At 46.6% G+C, this 22,650-nt stretch overlaps 1 protein-coding gene across 1 annotated transcript in view; it reads left to right on the plus strand.

Annotated features, from left to right (window-relative positions):
* The first annotated feature begins 9,350 nt into the window (after window positions 1-9,350).
* The window catches only part of LOC142091472 (carboxyl-terminal PDZ ligand of neuronal nitric oxide synthase protein-like), a 38,398-nt gene continuing 25,098 nt past the window's right edge, over window positions 9,351-22,650 (plus strand). The window contains exons 1-2 of the mRNA XM_075170793.1: window positions 9,351-9,529; window positions 13,562-13,633. Coding sequence (XP_075026894.1) covers window positions 9,425-9,529; window positions 13,562-13,633 — 177 coding nt within the window. The 5' untranslated portion in view covers window positions 9,351-9,424. The remainder of the gene's footprint in view (window positions 9,530-13,561; window positions 13,634-22,650) is intronic.

The following is a 22,650-nucleotide window of genomic DNA, read 5'->3' on the forward strand; positions in this document are numbered from 1 at the left end:
GTGACCCCGCTCGCTCCGCCCCGCCGGCAATGACGTACTGTGCCCGCCTCGGCCATTTTGGGAGCGGGCAGGGCCGCCAGCCTCTTCCGGGGAGGCCATTTCGGAAAGACGCGGGGCGGGGCGGCCATCTTGGAAGCGGGCGGCGCCGGGCGGGAAATCGCCTTCGGCGGTGGAGGCCGCCCCGCCGTGGCGGTCATCGCCTTAGGCCGGTCGTGTGGATCTGGCTGCGTCTGACAGCCTTTGGCTTTGCCACCGAAAGCCCTGCCCGCGCGCCTTAGAAATCAAATCCATTCCTTGTTGCGTGGTGCAGTGATTTTCATGCGAGGCAGGGGGGCCTGGTGCCGTTACTCTGAGACAGAGCCCCGCTTCTCTGCCCCAGTCCGACACCGCAGCTCAGCTCTTGAGTTTCCTCACCCTTGTCCAGTAACGACCAACGTAATGTCCTGGACTAACGTCCACTGTATGGTTTGATTAGTTGCTGTATTTTCTTGAATTCTATTTAATCAAAAGCCACCTGGAAAGCGCGTGCTGCAGTGTACGGCTGGCAGAGCGGCACTGGGCCTCTTGCTCCAAGGGAGGAGCGGGGGGAACATGGACTAAAGGGGCCCTGGGGCCCTAAACCCTCTGGGTCTGCTGCAAACGTCTCCCAAGACGGGTGTTTCCATGGTCTATTTACTGTTGCACAGTTTCAGCTGAATACCGTGCTGCTACAGTCCCTTCAATCTCTGGATTTTAAACACACTTCTACATTGCCCAAGTGAGTCAAATGCGCAGCAAGAAAACAGGAAAACCATTTTTACAATGTCAGTAACGGAATGAATAGTCTTACCAGCAGTTACGTGAATCCCTCACAGTATTAGTTAAGAGGTGATGAAATTGAGAACATGTGAGTGAACTGGCCGTTGTTTAAAGAGTAGCAAAAATAGAGATTTAGGGAATTTAGGAAGTGCTGGGTAGCAGCGGCAGCGCAGGCAGGCGGTGGCGCTGCACCCTGGGAAATCCAGCTTGGCTGCAAGGGACTTCAGGTTCAGATGCAAGACTTGGGAAGGGGGAAAAAAAAAGGCAGGAATAACCAGGATTCTGTGTGAAGGAGCTGTCATTAGAGTCGTGCTCCCAATATGGAGCAGGACTGAAACAGGCCATCAGAAGAAATCATTTAAATGAAAGCAAAATTTAAATAAATGCAGCAAAAAGGTGGAACTTCCAGTTAGCTGCGAGTTAAAGTACAAAGGTTGTGTCAAGACTAAGTTCCTGTCTGTGGAACTCCTCAGACCAGGAGGAGATCTGAATGTATCTTACGCTGCTAGATCAGGTTTTAGGAACATCTGGATTAATCTCTCATTCTCACCTGACATGCTCCCTGGTATTTTATAGAAACCAAGACGTAAGACACAATGTGCCTGTGTATGCGTGGACCCTTTTCCACAAGTCAGCAGTAGTTTATAAAAAAGAAAGTTTAATCACCAAGATACTGTCTTATTTCAACAGCAAACTAGAGCTTCGCCTGCAGTCTTAACACTACCCATATTTTTTCAGTGCATCACCTATCTTCCGCCATTTACCCTTGCAGGCAACGAAAAAACTAATTAAGTGTTGTGTCTTACAGTGTGAAGTGACCAGGAAGGCAGAGGTCATGTAGCTCGCTCTTGGTTGCTCTCAGGTTGCGATTAAATGATGTGCATTATTTTTTTTATAGCTGTGACAACTCAATTAAAAACTTGAGAGCATTTCCCTGTGCAAGCCGGAGCTCAGAGGGGCCTGCAACTTTGGCAAGGCTGATCTGTCCAGGTGGTGTCTTTTCTGTGTCCATCACTGAAGGACACATCCTCGTTGTCTCACCCACCACCGCCAAATGTTGGTGTCTGCCGACTGGAGTGTGATTTAAAATGGTGACCTGACTCTGACTGTCTCTTATTTTACTGCCAGGCCCCTGGATGAGCATGTTTTAACATATATTAGAGAGTTATCCTCACCAGTGTCAGCAGTGCTGAAAGCCAGGGAAATAGTTAAGATAGGCTAATGCATTAAGAGGCTTTGGAGCATGGGAAATACCAAACAAAATGATTGCAAAGGAGAAATATTTTTATATCTAATTATTGTATATCCATATTTCTTGCAGGCTAATAATGTACTAGTTGTTTCTCTACCAAAGAAGCTGTAAGACATCAGATGGCTGGTTTGCACTGTATTGTATGGATAAAACCTTCATTTCATGTTGAGATAAATAGAGATGGTCTATAGTGTGCAGCATGAGGTCAGACTGTACACGGTATTCAGGTACTGCAAGGTAGAGAAGTAAAGTATAGGTTGAGTCTAATAAGGTAGCGAGGTAATGCAGAAGGAGAGTATATCCCACTGGATCTAGCAGCAGGAGAGAAAATATATGAAACTTTAGATCATCTGTCCCTTGTGAGTAGAGGGGAAATTTAAAGTTACTGCTCTTAAACACAAGCTTATTTCCTGAGACCCTTGCTCAGAGGGAATTGTTGGTAAGAACAAATTGTTACGATCTTGTGATAACAAGTGAACAAGAATGTGTATTCTGTCTAGGAGAACTGTACATCTGTTAGACTGTGCTGGGAAAAATATCAATGATTTTTTTTTTTTCCTGAATCATCTTCCACTGTCACAGTGGCCATGGTATTTGTAGGCAGGACGGAACAAAGTGTGCTCTCCTACACAGGAGGGAATTTGGCAGAGTATTGGTATACATGTACATTTATCGGCACAGTATCACATACCTTCAAGAGATATTTCAATTCCAACCTCACAGTATTTTGGCCTTGTAAGAGCCCTGATCTGACTCCTAATGTAACATCCCTGTAATTTTATTAGTTATATTCAGGATATCAAATATAACAGAGGTGTTACTCTAATTTTATGGGAATGGGGAAGGACACAGTTTGATTGTACAGTATTTTACTCATCCCTTAGACCAACCACTTCACTCTCATTTACCCTAAATCGTAAGTTACTGGGTCATTATACCATGACACGGTTAACCTGATGTTTGTGTATGCAAATACACACCTTCCCATGATGTGCATAGGTAACCGCCAGATCCAAGGATGAGTCTGGTAATAAAGCAATTTTACAGATGCAGACCACTGGTGGGTAACATACTGGAGTATCACTCCAGAGATCGGCCTGTTTCCCTGAACTGTGCTAGCAGGTACTCTGCATGTATTTGCAGGAACATTCTCACTGAAAACGTAATTCTAAGAATTACACTTTCCCAGACAGTAAACTGAACAGTATGAATCGCGCTGATGTGCTGATCCAAGCAACTCATGCTGAAGGTGAACTGTACTGCCAACTCGTGGTATACAGAATTCATGAGTCAGACATCCAAACACATCAAGCTTATGAGTTTAATAAGTAACATTTTTCTTAAATAATAAATTTGACTTCTTCTAGTACGCTTTTTGGTTACTGAGTCTGGATCAAAATTTCTAGCTTTTATCTATAAGGACAATAAATGTATTATTTTCTATATTTTTCTTTTTTAAAGATAGCCAAGACAAGGAAAATATTAAGTAGCATGTAATTCGCAAAAAGAACATACAATCTTTTTCAAACATCATATAAAACTGGCCTCCTGCCAGTGGCAAAATAAGAATTATTTGCAGAAATATTGTAATGTACCATTTTGAAAAAGAACACATTCCTCAAGCTATTCTAAAAAAAAGGTTACTCATTAAGAACTATCCATCTGTGTCTGAAGTTAATAGTTCCTTTTGCAATGATGGTGGGTATGTTTTGTCAGTTGTACTTTCACAAATCAGTAAGAAACCAATGCTTTATAAAATGACAAGTCAGAAGAAAACATATCTAGTAAACAGACTCCACTTGGAAAATGTCGGTGGTGGTGCTATGCTTCAGATTGGGTTTAAATCTGTATCCATCAACCTATGCTTCCAACGTTTATGTTAGACCACTGAAGATTTGTGGTTGACCTACATATGCAAACAAAACATTTGCTGCATACTTGGGGTGGGGGGATTTGCATGATAGAAGATGATGAAAATATGCATAATTGTGGATGACATTTTTGATTCCCGAGTCCTGCTGCACAGAACTTTGGAACTGGCCATGCATGAAAGAGGCTTGCAATTCTAATGGGCAGATTGCCTGGCCACGCTGCTAAGCTGAACCTTCAAGACATTGAGCTTCTGTTTCTTCTTAAGCAACACAAATCTGGTATAATCACCTAACCAAGCAGACCCTGTACTTGCAGGGGACACGTATGACACTGAGGGGGCTGAAACAATGACAGTTCCACATGTCACGTCTGAGTTCATGTCATGTGGCAGCTTCAGAAACTCACTTAAGATTTTGCTTCCGAGTTTTGTCTGTTTTCTTCAAATCCCCAATACAACAGAGTGTAACATCACACAATTTCAGTCAACTACTTAATTTATCTATTCTTGCCTCCATATTTCGTCACACAGCAGCATTTATAGGACATGGTTGGTGCCCCCAGGCTTACCTGGCTAAACAAAGATTTTAGTTTATCACCTAGTGATCATGAGTGATAGAGAGTTATCTGATGTAAAGCAAACAAGAGGAACTGCAGGTCAAAACACATTTCTGAAATATTTCATCCATCTTTATTTTGATAATTTACCTATACAGAAAAGTTCAGATTTGGCAATGGTTGGGGTTTCTGATTTGTTCCCATTTTTTCTGTTAAACTGAAGCTCAAGATCAATTCATTTAAATGAAGGTTGGGCAGTTACACAGTGGGGAATATAAATCTTTACTTCCCTTTGCTTCCAGATCTTTTTTCATTAGGGGAGAGCACAGCTTCCTAGAACAACAGAAGGAAAAACTCATACATAACCCTCTGACCTTTCAGTAGCTTTGTATGACTACGTTTCATGGTTGTGGAGAGCTCCTGACATGCTGTTCCCCTTAAGTCTGAGTCTTACATTTGATTGCTGACTGTCTTAAGATACCAAGAAAAGCCATCGGATTTTGCTGTATAGTAATACTTCTTAATTTTGCTTCCTTGAGTAAAGAAAGCAATTGTAAAGGAAGTAGAATGTGTCTGAAATTTTGGAAATCCAACTGCAATACACAATTTTTTGCCTCCGCTAGCAGAGCACGTTTTTCCCATAATATGCTGTCCTCCCCTTCCCCCACATCAGCTCATCCTGCTCTGTAGGAGGACGGTGCAGAAGCTGGTTGTTAGTATTATGCATAAAAACAACTCCCAAACTCTTAAATGACTATTATATATAACTGACATAAAATCCAAAGTAATTGAAATTAGTGAAAGGTTTTATTGCTTTGACGCACATCCCAGATGATTCACCTGTGTTCATCTTTCTGTCCTATAAAGCCATCAGTAAGTCAGTTAAGTCTCTTTGGTTTTAATTGATGAAACTTTATGGAAGTAGCTGCTGTTTCTCAGTCGTTATGAATTGGGCATATTTTGCTTCATTCTGCCACCTTATTAAATGTATACAGAAAAATGCTGCTTTCAAGCAAATACACATCTTCTTAAGAATTGCAAGTGAATTCAGCTGCTAAATCATAGGCACACTGCAAGTCTGCTAGCAGGACAGTACACCAGAGACTTTGCTCTAAAAATTGCACCAGCACAAATAAGTATTAATAATGTTAATAAAGTCACATGACAAAACCAGATCTGCTAAGATAGTAAGCATGCACAGATGTCTCAGATCTTACAAGTCTGATATGGAAGTGATTTCCTGTAACAGAGGTTTTGTCTGCGATTACTGGACATCCGTCTGGTTGTTCTTGCTATGTCACATCTTATATATCTTAAAATCTTTGCAGTTCTGCTGTGCAGAAATAAGTGCTTAAAATGGTTAGCAGAAGGGAGGAAGATTCCTTGGCATCAAGACCTGGTCTCCTTTGGAAAGCATGCAGTGCCTCTGCAACTCCTTTATCTGAGTTGTGAAGGTGGGTTTGGAAGAAACCTGACAGGATCAGACAGGAGCAACAGCTACCATCCCTGCAAACCAACTGACGAAACGATTAAAGAACACACTGCATATAATACCCACTACCAGATTTACACCACATTCGAGGTCTCTTCAAACAATTAAGCTATATAGGAAGAGGGATTGCCATGCAGAGTAAATGTCAATGCAGACAGAAATGTGCATCCATGTGAGAGAAAGAGAAGGAAAGAAATCTTGGTAGCCTGCGCCTGAAAAAGAACGCTGATATAAACCTGTTCTCTGCAAAAACGCTTGAAGCTATGAGCCAAGAAGCTGTCTTTGGTGCTTCACTCCTACTGTGTTCAGAGAAATGGGACTTTCTATGTGTGCTTTGCACATCAAAGGAATAACTAGCTCAGTACCTCCATCTGATGCAAACACCCACTATGAAGTTTGGCTAACTGTTCGCGTCAAGAAGGGGTAATGCTAGTAGGGGTTTGCTTATACTAAATCCGTGATGATGTACTGTGTAACTGTTTAATTTCACTTATTTGCCCAGTTTTATTATCCAGAAGAAAAGGCATACAGCTTTCTTATTTGCAACGGAGTCAAAGAATTTTCTTTGCCCAACAAACAAACGAGAAAGTTAACAGCTTTTTAAGTTTAGCAGCCTTCAAACTCAATTCTCAAACACAGATCCAAACCATTAACCTCAGAAGAGCTAAGCCCTATGAAAAGTTCACAGAAGTTAATGAACATGAAATATTAAGCACCTCCATTCAATTGTGATCTAACACAGTCTGGCACTGCAAGCTTTATTAAATCACAGTTGCCTTATTTTTCTCAGGATTCCCATGAGATGTTTCTTTCCCTCTACCCAAAGGATTTTATAATCTGCGGGATACTGGAGAGCACCAGAACGGAAATAAAAAGACCATTCTTGTTATTTCATCCTGTTCTTTCCATCAGATGTAACTATCCCAAGCAAAGTCCATATGCTCCCACTTATATAGGAATCCTCTTGTGGCAATGGGAGGGTAATGAGGAGGAACTTTCAGCAGCTCAGCACCATGACAGGTTCATGCATGCCTCAGTTAAAATGCAGTATTGCAGAATCAATGTAGTGGCTTAGGTTTTTTTCCCTTACTAGTTGAGCTTTGCTGGCGTTAGCATCAAAGGAAGCACAAGCATAGGCTGACTGGGTGGCATCTCCTCCTCTTTGGGCTTAGGAGAACCAAAGGACTGAATCTTGCTCAATCAAGTCCAAGGACATTTGCACACAAAATCTAGGTTATTCATTCAGGTCAAAAGATATTTTTTAAAATCAAGATTCGTACAAGATAAGTGCCATGAAATGTTGTAAGTACACACTAAACAACAGGATAAAGACCACACAAAAAATCACCAACAAAGAACTAAACTGATGAATCTGCAGGTGAGATGTGTATCTAGAGTAGCATATTGGACAGAAACCAATTAATGTATTTACATACCTGAAACAAACCCCATTTTGAGTTATGTTGTATAAAAGAGGGATTAGCATAAACATACAAATATTTAAATAGGAAGGTAATGCAACGTTATAACTTGGAAGAAAAAAAAAGAAGCCTGTCTGGAAACAGAAAAACTTTGCAAAGACAGGAGGCTGACCACAGAACCCATCCCACCACAAGTGCCAGAATGAGCTGCTAATACCACAAAATACTTGAACATGTAGGGTCACAGTCAGTGAACCAATATTAATTCTTTGGGCTTCTTCTCCTTCTCATAATTATAAGTTTCTGGATTTTTGGCTCTTGCCAGTCTCCCACTGACTTACAAGTACTCGGAGATGCCAAGAAACTCAGGATGATTACGCTCCCGAGATGAAGACAGGGAGTTGTGCACTGTCTGCCTGTGGCCAAAATTTTCTCTCTTGCTAATGTGAAAGCCACATAAAAGGTGGTGTCCAACAACAATCAAGCATCTGGCTGGGGAGTTATTTGTATGAAAGTTATAACTGATCACTCAAAAATTAATTCTGGGGAACCCAGATGAGATCAGTTGGAGCACATATAAGGCTCCACCCCTTGGTTTCTACACAATTCCTGTTTCTGATCATTCCTATAAACGGCAAAGAGCACGACTGTACTAACAGCCAGAAGACAAGTCTTGCGTCTTGCCGTCACAGCTGTGCACATGCCTCTGCACCCATCCCCTGCCCGTGCTGGTGCCTGTTGAGGGCTCAGGCACGTCAGGCATCCCAGAGCAGCATCCGCAAGGGCTCACCTGCACGCCAGCGGTGCCTCACCACCGAGGCGAAGCTGGAAGGGAAGAACACCACGAGTGCACAGGTACAGCAGTAACATCCCGTGCCCACAGCAAAAATCCTGACAGTATATTGAGTCAGTCAGGGGACACCAGCTGTGCGAGAGGCTTCTGACAGAGGGCACATACTAACGGAGCTGTAAGCCACATCAACATTGGACATACAGAATGGTGTTAGCCTACCATTCTTGTGCAGGAGTGCAGCGAGATCCTAGATCATTGCGTACACGGTCTTTTTAGAACACAGGTAATGGAGCAGGTGCTGCTGACACGATACAGTGTGACTTACACTATCCAAAAAAGCAAACAATTCGATTAAGATGAGACTCCATCCATAACCCCTGCTGCCAGGAGCAGAGGGCTGCAGCTCACAGCCAAGGCACAGCCACCTACTCCAAGGCGTGCTCAGGACGCTTCCTCGCTGTACACTTACAGCTGAGACACGGGGTTTGGTATTTTTGTGCCCTCGGAGGTTATGACATGGTGGTGTTCCTCGGTATTAAAAAGGCACCGTCAGGCCAGCATAGCCCCAGACACGCAGAAAGACAAAACCTCCATAAGCCAAACTTCAACAGGATGCTTCAGGTGTTTATTGTCAAGCCCACAGAGGCGGCTTTGCAAGGCGAAACCTCCCTTCCAGATTCACGGAGCTCTGCTCCTTCCAGAGGGGCCGAGCACGGCACTGCCAGGGCCGGCGGCCAAGGCCGGCTCTCACCGGGTGCCCGCGCCAACGCCGAAACCGGGGTTACCAAAACGAAGGCGCCGCAAGGCCCGGACCGCCGGCTCGGGGTGGCTGCGCTTCGCACAGCGGCGTGGGGCTGAGCGAACGTCGGTCGGTTCGGGAAGCCTCCGCGCTGCTACAGCCGGGCACGGCCCCGTTAAGGCGGCGCCTTTCCCCGCAGCGACCGGGCCGCGGCTCCCAGCGGCGCCGGGGCCGGCCGAGGCGGGGCGGCCGCGGGCAGGGCGGGCTCCCGCCGCCCCCCGCATCACATGAGGGAACTTCGGGCCAATGGCGCCGCGGCGAGGGCCGGGGCCCCGCTCGCACCCGCGGACGCTCATTCAAAACGCGGCCGGGCTCGGGCGCCGGCAGCCCCCTACCTCTGCCCCCGCTCCGCGCCGCCCGCCCCGAGGCTCCGCGGGGCCGGGCGCTGCCGGCGGGGATGCCCGGCGGGGCCGCGGCCTGAGGCGGCCGCCCGCCCGCCGCCATGCCGGTGAAGAACCGGTACAACCTGGTGGACGATGGCTGCGACTCCCGCGTCCCGCTGCACAACGAGGAGGCCTTCCAGCACGGCATCCACTTCCAGGCCAAGGTGAGCCCCGGCCGCGCTCCCCCAGCCCCGGGCGGCGGCGGGGCCCTCGGTCGGGGGGCGCAGCAGGCGCCCCCCCCCCCCCGCCTGTCAGAGCCCCTCGCCCCTTCCAGGCTCCGGGGGGCTTTGGCAGAGGCCGAGGCTGCCCCGGGCAGTTCCCCCCACAGGCTGGGCCCTCTTTGCCCTCGCCTGTTGCAGACCAACCCTGGGCGCAGGAGCCCCGCGGGCTGGGGGTCCCGGGCCGGCCAGCTGCCACCGGTGGGGCATGTGCTGGCCACGGGGCCGGTGGCACCGCGGACTCAAGGCCGGGGCTCGCTGTGCCCCCCTCCAGTCCTGCCCATGGTGTATTTCTTCAGCTCTGAAAGTGCCCCTAGCCCGTGCAACTGTGTGCCAGATCTAAGTCTAAAGAAAACACCAATAAATTATGAAAGCCTTACGTTTAATTATCACAATCAAAGAGGTTCTTGCTCTCTTCTTAGTATTTTTTCAGTTGTTTAATCCTTAGAAGCTGCCCTGTGCGCTTCACTTGGGAACTGATGTGGAATGACCCCTCTTGACAGCGCAATGGATATACTGCCTGTGCCAGATGCACATGCACGTCCTTGCTCGATCTGGTGCCTGTCCTGTCCCCCATCGGGCAGGACCCCATTGCTGCCACAGTGAGGTCACAGCTCTGTATTCCCCTGGAAACCAGCAGACGGTTATGTGCTGCTTAAAACCATATTAGTGCCTTATTCCATCTGACCCGTTCCCTGGATGAAAAGCTGGGCAGGGAAGGTCTTCGTTTAAATGCATGCAGTCTTCAGGTATCAGAAAGAAATACCGATATTGTCAGAAATTTCGTACTGATCATGAAGAACAGCCTGGCAGCACAGCATCACTCTCAGAAAGTGACTCAATTGGAACTGACATTCTGTAGACAGCATGGGGAATGGGTTTATAATTCAGCTGACAAGAATTGCATTTTGCTGGAGCAACTCTAGGGTTCCCTTCCCCTCTTTGCAGGTGGCCTAACAGATTAGAAATGGAATTCACACCTGCTGTCTCCTGAGCTGGAAAGAAGGAGCATATATATTCAAATAAAGCTTTGAAATGCGGATTTTGTGCATTTTGGTTTTCCTGCTAAAAGAGCTGTAAGATTTAAGCAGGATATAGGATAGATCTGAATAGACAGTTAATCACGTATTTTAAAAATCTCTCTCCTTCTTAGGGGAGAATAACAATTAATCTTTGATTTCTTTTTTAAATTAACATTTGCTGTGCCGCAGACTGTGCTGAGGAGAAAAAAAAAATCATTATTTTGATTTTTAAAAGATGTGAAGCAACTGTACCTTTAACTGAGTGAAATGGGCTTCTTCAGATTGACAGCTTCAGACATCCAGAGCTATTCAGAGAGTGGATAAGGCACTGTAAGATGTGTGGGTCTGAGATGGGGTTTGCATTACCTTAGTAACATGCTTTGCTCAGTTCTGCTCTGAAGTCTGTCTCTTCCAATTAGGACGCTCATTGTGGGCACATCAGTCAGCTGCAACTCTGACAATGACAGGGCTGTAACTGGCTGCCAGGTGTCTCGCACCAGGCAATCTTACTGACCACGTTTAGTCTCTAATCTCCACATACCAAACTGTCTTACTTGCCCTATAATCTTCGGGGACAAACTTCAGGAGGTCAGTACTGGGAGCTGCTTGTGGAAAAGTGGCTGTTTGTGCAGAGCTTCGTGAGCTGGCAGGGCTTTGCACGAGTACCCAAACTCTGCAGCAAGGCCGAAGCAGGGAGTTCAGGAGAATCTCTTCTGCCTCAGCAGCCACCAGCTCTCCTCCTGCCCCCACCTGTTAATTTATCTTTGGTGGTGTGGCCTGTTCCCCACTGCAGCTCTGTTGCTCACAGACAAAAGACCAGCCAGCTGCTCTGAATTGATCTGGATTACCTGTGACTGTACTGACAGCCACCGCAGAGCAGGGAATGAGATGCCTGCAAACCAAAGAGACCACAGATCTGGAGCGATACAGATATGCCCTCGCCACCAGGGCGGAGGGAAGTCCTGGCTCTGTCGCTCCCTTCCCTGCCCTCAAGCTCTCGTGGTCTGAGCTGTTTGACTCTCCTGTGGTTTACCAAAAGCTATAGCTGAACTTACTGCTCTTAAAAATGCCATTTTGCAAAGGCATTTACAGAAGCATCAGAAAAGCCAGATGACCTTTCAGATTGCTTGCAGTGTTTATTTCAAGGCAGACAAAAGAGCTGTAAATACTGAGCCAGGAGAACTCATCTCTGAAAGCCCTATTAAGTAGAAGTTTTTCAAGGTAAAACCCATTGCAAGCCACAAGCATAACAGCATAGAAATAAGACCAGAACTATGTCAGTAACAGTGATAGCTATGGGACTGCTCTTGGGGAAGTATTTTGTCTCTGTTGATATGTATATTATCACCCTGAATGTTTGCAAGGGTCTCCTGACTAGCTGCCCCTTCCCCTCTCCACAGGGGAACAACTTCTAAAAAAAACCACACAACCAAAAAAAGCCAAACCCCACAACTTGAAACCACACACTCACTCAAACAGACATGATTCATGAACCAAACGCTCTTGAAAGGGGGACGAAGCTTTGTACACTGCCCACTCACCCCCGCTAACCTGCCTGTGACAGCCGTGCGGAGACGGGCTGTGTTACAGCGAGGGAGCCGACAGACCCCGCTGGGAACCCACCAGCGCCAAGTCCAGCACCCTGCCCTCGGCTGCCAGAGCCACAGCCGCAGGACCGCACCCGGCACCAGCCTGTGCTGGCAGGACACTGGCATTTCTCATCAGGCCGCTCACCCTCTCACTCAGATGGCATTTTTCTTGCCCTCACCAGCATGCCCTTGACATGCAAGTCTTTCCTCAGAACTGTGAGCCACACCGCTTTACAACATTAATGGCCTTTTGCTCCACACGCGAGGTGACTGTCCAGGACACTGCATGTTTTCCTCATTCCCAAGACTGAGCTGGCAGCTTTGTGCCTCCCCCGCTTGGCAGCAGCGTGGCAGCACTCCTGTGCATCCATGCCACATGTGCTGTCACAGGTACCACCGTGCTGCAGCAGCAGGTGCACAGCGGAGTCTGCTTTGGCACACAAGCGTTACAACCCAGCGTAAGGGAAGAGTACAGGCAGCACAGGGAACAGCACACAGGAGGGAAAAACACCAGCAGCAGGAAGCTGTCTGCCTGCAGATCTTCCCTAACAACCTGCGTAGCGTCAGCCGCGTACTCACACTGTATGCGAGAGAACAGGCAACCCACTTGCAGAAAGCTGTATATGTGTCAAAGTGGTAGAGGCGGAGGTGCTGGGAACCCGCCATCCGCCCGCGCCTCAGCCCCCGAGTACGGGGCGCTGCGGCCCTGCTAGGATGATGCTTACGCTTAAATGCAGACACCCAGTGCCAAGGGCAGCCGCTATCGCAGCTCAGCCAGGCAGCTTGTTTAGGAGTGCAGCTCCCATAAGCAGAGTTAAAAACAGCTGGTCTAGGACACAGATTTGAGCAAGTTTACCAGAATTCTGCAGACAGCTGAGCTGGTCCAACCAAGCAGGGACAATGGTGTCCAGAGGGAGGATAGTCCAGACTGAAAAGTTAGGCCAGAATCATGAGCCTTTTCCAGGAAAGCTAGTTGCTGCACATCCTGGCAACTTTCCAACTCTTATGTGCTTTTAGCTATGAGTCTTTTAAAAGCAGGTGTAGTGAGGAGTGACAAAGGATGGACAGTCCCATTTTCAGAGCCACGGGATCGTGACTTGATTAGCAACAGACACTGCTCTGCAAAGCACTGGTAAAGGCGCATCCAGAATCTGAATGAAGTTAGAGACTCACACCCAACCTCAGAAGCCCATGAACTCCTCCCTGACTGATAATATTATCCACAACGGATATTCCTATCATGTCCTGGGTCAAGAGAGTCTAACTAAGCAGGGACTAAATTCATGAGAGGTGCTGTTTGTTTTGAAGAAGCCTACACCATTAGCTTGTACATTACTTTACAGACATCTCACTGTTCTGTCTTTCAGTATATTGGTAGCTTGGACGTACCCAGGCCCAACAGCCGTGTGGAGATTGTGGCAGCCATGAGAAGGATTCGGGTAAGTTCAAAAGAGCTGAACCCCACAAGGAATAAAAGGTTATATTCATTGGAGTGACTTGGTTGCAGTGCGCTGTTCTGCATTCCCCCCCATCCTTCCTATCTCGAGCTCAAATCTCAGCACAATGAGACTTGTAACAAGCTTCTCCAGAAATTCCGAAGGCTTATTAGGATAGACCCGTCCCCTGCTCTTTGCAAAGGGATCAGTTAGCAAAACTCAAACATAAAACCCTAGTCTCTGCTGAGCAGGTATGGGGATTCTCCTTGAACCTAAGATTTATTTAGCCTGTTTGGGTTTTTATGTGTGATGATTGAGATGTACACAATCTGCTCCACAAAAGCACTCGAATTCATTGACAGTTCCAAATATATTATTATATATTGAAATATCAGTGGCCTGGCAGATGTTTTGATGTAAATCCTGTCAGACTAGACTTCGTGGGTTCTGCTGCTCATGGAATAATTTGCTGCTTTCCCCCCATCCTCTAATACAGTTTTACAGTTCCTGTTTCTCATCATCAAATCTGCGCTCTTCCTCCTCTAGCCCTTTATTCTTTAGAACAGCCCGTGAATGGTCACCAGATTTAGCTACGATTAGCAGGGTGGCTAGCTTACATCTGCTTCATGTATAACTAGTTCAAGCGTATCTACCCCAAAAGGCAGTGCAGCTGTTGTGCCTGGCCGAAGTTTTGCAGGGGTCTTAATTCTGAGGCTGTTCATATGCATCACATCAGCTGAAGCAGGTTTGAGAATCTTCCATTTAAAGCTTTGAAGGGATTATCCCATTTCCCCCCCTCCTCCCCGCAGTGTTTAACCATCTAATTTTCATTTAGAATAGCGCTTTTTAAACTTAGCCTGTAACTGGCTGGGGAGCTGATGTATTCATCTCCAGCCAAGCTCCGAAATGACATTCCCCTGCCTTTGCCTGCTCAGACTATTAGCACAGCTCTTGCTCAGAACACAGCGCAGCAGCAATCTAAATTGCCTGGTTATTTATGGAACAGGTGAACATCTACAGGAAGCAAAGGCAATAGGCGAAGACTACCAGGGCAGTTTAGATGCTGGTGTAACTATTGGTAATTTTTGATCTGAATCAACATTTAGCATCAGATTTGACACTGCACTTCAGCTGATCTTTGACTCTATAACACGCTTGCAAGAAAAGGCGGACAGTATTTTAATATCAGTTTCCGTAAAGTGTTGCATTCTGTTTTCACACCTGCTATTGCCACGATAGTATCTAGCTCGGAGTCTTGGCAGCGCAATAGCATGCTTGAGAGCTACATGAAGCATATAAGAAACCACCCTGCATTCATGGATGCCATCAGTTAATCTTATCACACAATATTTTTAAAGTAGGCATCCTGTATTCTATACTGGGTTTTTAATCTTGGAAGCCCTTTCCAAAAAGGGAGGGCTTCCCTTTTCATGTGCGTATTGTACAGCAGGATCTTATTCAGACACTTCCTGGCTGCTGAGCGGAAGATGCTCCTCTATTGAAGATAGTTAATTGGCACTGATCCTTAATTAGAGCATAAAGAATGAACTGGGAGGTCTTTGAAGAGAATTCTAGTGCATAGAGTACACAACCTACGAACTGAGGGAAGATGGGGGTTATTTATGTAGTGTTCATTTGCATGCAGAGGCCTTGTCTATACTAGAGTTTTTTCCCATGGACTCGCAGCAGCACCAGTTGCAACTGGAGGAAACACTGGAAGAAGCTATTGCTGGAAACTAGTATTTTGCTACCATCTTATTGTAAGCGGTAGTGCCTGTTTGCACTGCAAGAGTAAGAAAGGTCCTGCAGCCCTGCCAAGTGCTGGCAAGGGCACGTTGTGCTGAAGCTTTCATCCTTTGTGCGCTCCAGTGTTCCACTGGAATTCTCTGCTGGAGCGGAAGAAAAAAGTCGCATAGTACAAGTTCTAGCACAACATTTCCTATGCTGCTCTCTCCGCCCTGCAACATGGGAGGCGGCAGCGTGAGCCACCACGGGAGCAGTCGGTGACAGAGCCAGCTGAGCACGGGGGCAGCCCAAAGCAGGGCAGGCTGTTACTCATTGCTTCTGCCACTCCAGAAGGGGACCAGGGAGGAGGATGAGAAGTCACAGCCCTGTATTTTTCCAGGCTCTGACAGAGCTGGTTACTCTAGTTATTCATTAGTAAATTGATACAAGCTCTGAAACTGCCTTCCTACTACTGTGTCTGATTTTGGTCTCCAGTCTGTGATTAAAAGCACTTGCCCCAGGAGAAAAACCTTGAGCTACCTAGCACTCAAAGTTGTCCATAGAGTGCGGGGAGAAAGAGAGGGTGATAAGAAAAATAGCAACTCCAGTTGCTAAGTCTACTCCTTGGCATCTTACTGTCCTGTGTTTTGTACTGGGCTCTTTTGCCAGCTGCGTATGAATTATGCCAGGGAACCTGGAGGAGTTCAGTGGTGTTCTCCACACATTAGCAGAGCAGTCTGCTTGCAGACTTCAGGACATGCAGAATGCGCAGGCTATAGGACATTATTCCCAGAGATCCTCATATGACATGTTTTAACATTAGTCTGCTGAAATCGCAATCTGCTCTTTTGCAGTAGGTATTTAAGATGCACTCTCATAGTAAAGCTTAAATCCATATTCTTGACTGAATGGATGCTTGTAGAATTGTTAGCAATACTCCATTAGTCACACATTAGATTCCCATTTCATTTCATAACAGACTGGAAAACCTTGTCTCATCATGTTCTATGCTTCCACTGGAGGGAATGCAAATGCAATAGGTAGGACAGGGAAGCTGCTGTTCTTAGCTTCCCATTATGCAGAGCTAGACAACTTTAAGTTTGCTAATCCTCCCAGTGGATTATTAGCTGCATACAGCTGCCATGTTATTATATGATCGTCAGAGTTCAAACTAATCCCTGTACCTCCTCTTGCCCTGGCAGGAGAGGTGATGAAATTAGTTTGCTACTTGAACAAGTACCCTGTGCTCTGACAGGCATGTCAACTTGCTGTTTATGAAAGTCCAATTCATTGCGCAGCTCCAAGCACCCAGTGCAGGCAGGCATTCCTCCACCTCCCAGGGAGAAGCGGCATGCCACATCTGCTGTCTCCTGCTGCCCCAGGCCGTCCAGGTCCGGGTGTCTGGCAGCACCCGCTCAAGCTCCTGCGTTCAGAGTCAGCATTCTGGTGGAGCTGGCTTTCTGCTGAAGTGGATTCATCTGCAGATATTTGAGCCTCCTCAGCACTCTAGGGAGCTTATGTACAATACAAGATTTTTCTTCTTGCAGAAGTCAAGTGGCAGCTAATGTGAAGAATGTGAAAGTCCTTCTCAAGGGCCCACATAGTTCCCTGATTCAGCAGGGTCACCCTTTCCCTAGACACACTACTCCTGGTTGCCTGTTAGTGAAAAACTAAATAGCCAAGTTCTCCCCTTAGTCAGGTGAAGGCTCTCGCTGAAGTTAAGAGGAAAGGTGGTGTAGAGCCCACACAACACTGCAACAGTAACAGGAAAGCTTTGCTAAAGATGCTTATGGGTACAGGCCTAGGGGTAAAGATGAGTTTTGTAAAATGCAAAACATTTCCTTGAAGCTCCTGAGGTTGCTTGGGAAATCTTGCCCTGGGGGACCAGGGAATGGATGGCTTTATGTGGAGGGTTAACATCACAACATGTCCTTCATCTGTTTCCCAGCTTCCACAGAGCTAACACTGCCCAGAGGAGAAACAGTCAGCTGTTACCTTCCTAGAGCAACACTACCCTCAGTCCAGCACTTCACAGCCAGTCAAGCAGCCCTAGTGAAATGCTGCTATTTCGAGTGGCAAGTTGTACAAGGACATGGTAGGAGTAAGTGTCAAAGCCTGTCATCCCCACAAACAGCCTGGTGCCAGCAATTCCCCAAGTCACTCCATTTAATTACCTTTCAGGCAGAGAATCGGTTTCCCTGGAATTTGCACTGAAGTTTCTACAAAACCTAGAAATTTCAGTCCTGTTTGCAAGGTCTGTCTTTGACCTGAGCAGGCATTAACACTCAGAAATGAGCCAGATGTTGGATTATTTAATAATTTCATAAGGGAACAGCCAACTGGTGCTGTGCCCATCCAAGCACCAGGATGAACAAACAGGAGGCAGGCATCCAGACTAATGTGTTTCTTCTGTTACCTCCATATTTCTTAGGCTTAACTTAGTTGAGAAGTCTTTTTCCCCAGAGGCCAGTGTGCCAAAGAAGCAGAAACATTTATAAATTGTGATGCAGGATACATCAGAAATGCCTGAGTTCTCCTTGGCATAAGAACTGGGTTCTCACTTCAGCTTCCCTCTTGTCCTGACTGTTCCTGCTGCATCCGTGCTCTTAAGCAGAGTCTCAACATTTTGCAATTTCTCCACATGGTGTTCGAGTGAGGAAGTGCAATCTAGCCACACTATAAGTCATATTGACTGCCAAATATCAACTGGTAGTGTTGAAGTGTGACATGACATCAGTTTAAATCAGGATGAGTAAAAGTTGCAATCCTGCAGTACAACCCTGTGAAGCAGAGGCGGCAGGGACAGCCACACAGAACCTGCCTCTCCTGCACCCCAGCAGCTCCCAGTCTGATAGCTGGGCTGGCTTCATATGGCAGCTCACACCTAAAGCCATGCCGGGCTGTAAATTGCAATGGTTCAGGAGCAAATACGGATGTCATTTATCTGCTCTTGCTACAGAAGGAGAGGAACCAGGTAGACAGCTGGCAGAGGGCAGGGTGACTGCCTTCAGCCATCTCAGTTTAATTTATCACTGTGTGGCAGACTTCAGAGATAGAGATGTTTAATAGACTTGTTCACAAGATTCTTCTAGAACACAGTTCCTTCAGTTTTCCCAGGCAGACAGCCTTCTTAATACAGATGAGAAGTTCACCAAGATAACTGCCGTGTAGATTGCTCTGATATATTCTGCCTATAAGCCCTTCCTGAGTTATTATGCTTGGAGCTAAGTTTTCCTGCCAGCTTCATGTTAATCTGAGCTGGAGTTGTGATAAGTACTAAAAAAAGATAGAAGCTGAACTCCCAGCTGCTGGGTTTCTTGGTTAGTCTTTGCAGCCTCTCCCACTATAATGAAGTTATTTGGTCTGCTGCAGCTGAAGCACAGACTCAAATGTGGAAGTGCAAACTGTTGGAGCACTTGCCCTGGTACAGACCTCTGTAGCTGCATGCCAGGATCTATTGTTATTGGATGGGAGTTTGTTCTGCTGCTGTTCCTGGAGGGCTTTTCCTTTCAGCTTCTTTGGAAGAGCATCCAAATGCTCAGCTAATGACAGCCCTGGGCTGTGAAAGAAACAATCCTAGCATCTTGAAGTATTTCAGCAGTCTTTAGACTGCTGGTGTGGACTTTTCTTTAGTTCTCAGAATGCCACGCACCTTCCTTTCATTTACAGGAAGGTGCAGGAAAAACAGATGACAGTTCTTATGTGGTTAGAGTGTAAAACACAAGCATCTCATGTCTGCTCCAAACTGCTAGCACACCCTGAGCCAGTTAAAGACACAGCTGATGGCACACGGTGGCAGTGGGGAAATCTCCATGTTGGTAACCAAGTCCCATGTACTAGATGCTCTACAGACAGGAAAGCTGGGCCATGTCAGCTCACCCAAGACCTTTAAATAAATATTGTCATCACATAGTGACATTCCCTAGATCACATGAGGAACAGTACTGTAGATGATAGTCCCATGCTGCGGTCATGGGTCTAATCAACGTTTATACTGACAAACATACAGGTGGACAGCAGACCTTATGGGAAGATGAGAGGAGGACTTCAGAGACAAGCTTCCCCAAGCCTGTACGTTTCTCTTCCTCCTTCTCCCGCATAGCAAAAGGACAATGTATTTACCCCAAAGTATGGTCCAAGAGAGCGTCTTTTTCTAGGATACCTTCCCTGCTTCTCTGGAGAACCATGCAAGGGTTACTTACACTGATACATATTAAACAGAGCCTATAGCCTCCAGGAGAGAGCAGTGGTTTTAGGTATCCAAACCAAGCGTACATGAGCATGTACAACTTGCTCTGATACCTTCTGCAGAAAGTCTGGTGTCAGTTTTGGCTCTTCTCCAAAGCAGAGGCCTAAGAAAGGCTAATGCAGCTTCACTAATGATCAGACTATAGTCAATCCTCCTCAGCACAGCCTACAAGTCTACCACAAAAAAACCTGAGGAACTTGCACTAGTGACTTGGAAGGAGATTTACAGGCGATCGTGGATGGCTTTGTATCCTCTGCCTACTCTCTGGATCTTTCTGTACTTCTGTCTCCCTGTCCAGCAGCCCACACACCTTTGCTTGCATCCTCACCTGCTCTCTGCTTTATCTAGGGAGGATACCAGTCAACACAAGAAAGCTACAGGCACAGAGAAGAACAGTCTCTCAGACAAGCAGGCTAAGAAAGCTGAGATTGGCACAAGGGCATCAAGAGCAGAGGAGATGACTTGCTCAAGGCATCCTTGCCATACGGCCCTTCTCTTCCCCAGGCACCTGGTGCCCCAGGCAGGGCTGTGTCCCATTACCCAACCCACCTGCGGGACTGCTCAGCCCCAGGCACTATGGACTCTCAAACACCAGTTACTCCCAGGGTCCCATCCATGACAGGCATCTGAGGCAGTTTAAGGTTCCTACCACACAAGATTAAGCTAATTGGTTTTACTTTTCCAGGCCCTGGCAAAATACAGCAAGTGTTTTCAGGATGGTAATTAAGTGTTAATTGCAGCTAAGTTTAGCCCTAATGCCTCATTAGTTTGTTTTCCTCTATTTGTTGCAGCTATAGCAGTCTCCTGCACAGGGATGGGGATGAGGCTGGGCTTCCCAGGAGGCAGAGGAGTCCTGCGGCATGCTCCGAGGGTCCTACCTGAGCCACGCCAGGAAGCCTCTTACCTCCTCCTACCCAAGAGGCGGAGATCTGGGTGTGGGGACAGAGGCCCTTAGACCTGAATGCTCTAATTACTATCTAGGCAGCAGCTCCGCAGGGGTCTCTAGTGTGCCCAGACACACACATTAGCCTGTTTTCACGATACAGTGCATTTTGCAACCCTTCCTATTACTCCTTCACTGGAGCCTTCACCACCCCAGCCCCCTTAGCAGGTTCTTTGCCCTCTCCCATGCCAGAGGAGTAGTTACTGGGTTTAACAAGGGCAAGCAGTACTGAAGCTACTACTATTCAGTGCCCTGCTCTACTGAAAAGCATTTTACTGTTCCACACTGCAAACGGCACCTGAGTTTGGTTCCCACAGTCCGTTTGCTGGTCTTGAAGAAGATAACAGACCTGACAGAGATGCCCTCAGGAGGAGAAGCCACCTTACATTAGGAGATGACAGCCACATTACGGGTCTTACCTTTCTGCAGCACAGGCGCTGCCAGGGTGCTGAGGAAGGAGGCGAGCCCCCGAGGCAGAAGGTCTAGCAAGGATCCATTTCTCCAGGCAGAATGAGCAGCCTCAGCTTGAGACTGCAGGGCCTCTTCTCGCAACTGGCAGAGCTGCAGCCTCCCTGCCACTGAGTTTTATAGCCTCTCCCCTTTCCCACTATGCCCTGCACCCCTAATTAGCCAAAATGCCAGGTGGGACTATATCTCCCAGACGTCCCTTGCCATGAAGGCCCAGGGAAGGGGCAAGGCTGGGGTTGGAAGGATGGGTGATGCAGGTGCAGCTCCTTAGGCCTCTCTACATGTGGTCTCCAGTCCATGGTCACCTTGGCAGGCTCAAGTGTGATTCATGCATATGCTGCTTTACTAGCCTTACAGAAAATTTAATTTTCATAAACTGAAGGAATGGCTTTAAAAATGTGGAAGCTGCTTTGCTAGAAGAATTGAGTCTGCCATGTCTCAGACTAACCCAAGCTTGTTTTATCCAGTTTCTGCTCTTTGTATTATCATAACACAAAGGGAAGAAGCTCTTAATGAGATGTTTTTGCAGTGGCATCATGCACAGTGTTTCTAGGCAGCATTGTGTGGCTATGGTGGAGAACTGGCTATGCTCTGCTTGTTTGAGTGGGAGGAGAGAAATAAACACCTTTGAGATTACACGAGGATCCAGCCTTCTGCTCACTGCTTGGGGATGTCTCACCGTGCCACAGAGCCACCCCACTGCCGTATAATCTCTTGCGGGTTTCCACCCTGCTCATCTCCAACCCTAAATCACCTCTGGACTTCTTGCCACAGAATAATGATTAGTTATCTTCTGCCACTTAACTTCTGAGCTGAAATGAGCGGTGACTGGTCTAGCTGTGAATACAGGCCACTAACAGAAGACAGATTAGAGCTTTTTCAGTAGCCACATGCTATGACCTCATTTTTGAGAAGTGACTGGTGATTATAGATGCTTCAGTTCTTATACCCTGTTCAGAGAGTGTTCTATGTATGATTGATAACAGATGGATGGAGGGATCAGTCAGTGAAATGTGTCATCTCTAAGCAACAGTGACCTTTTAATGCCCTCCTCAGCATGCTGAAAACTGGATGGCTTCTCCAACAAGGGGGTGGAACTAGTGAGGCATATTAATATTGTTTTGCATAAGAGTCATGATGGATTGGAGTTTAGTTGAAGGCTAATAAAAGCAGCAGTTCAAAAGATAAAAGCTAAATTAAAAAATTAGTACTAAATACAACAAGACAGAGCTTTTTGTCTGATGCTGAATCTTGGCAATGAGGCAGGTATGTTTTAATTGTAAGATAAAGTGGCTTTAACAGTATTATGTTACTGAAGCATTTGATTTCACTAGCTAAAATATCAGTGTATGAGATCTCTGCAAAGCTTTTATCTAGTTTGAAATAAAGTAGCTTTTTCAACAATTATGTTACTGGTTGTAGAGTATTACAGAGATGAAATATAATGGCTTTCAAATTACATTCTGGTGTAGAACAATCAGCCACGACTCAAAGCTGCTTCTTTATTGGTGTCTGAAAAAATGTAATTGAGATAGCAACAAGAGTGGTAACGAGCACATTGGCTTAGCTTGTTAACGAGGAGGTGCCTTAATCTGAGTGACAACTGCATGGGCAAGGCACAGAAGCTGGGGTTGC

Source organism: Calonectris borealis, chromosome 21 (genome assembly GCF_964195595.1).
Source record: "Calonectris borealis chromosome 21, bCalBor7.hap1.2, whole genome shotgun sequence".
In the NCBI taxonomy this organism is placed as follows: Eukaryota; Metazoa; Chordata; class Aves; order Procellariiformes; family Procellariidae; genus Calonectris; species Calonectris borealis.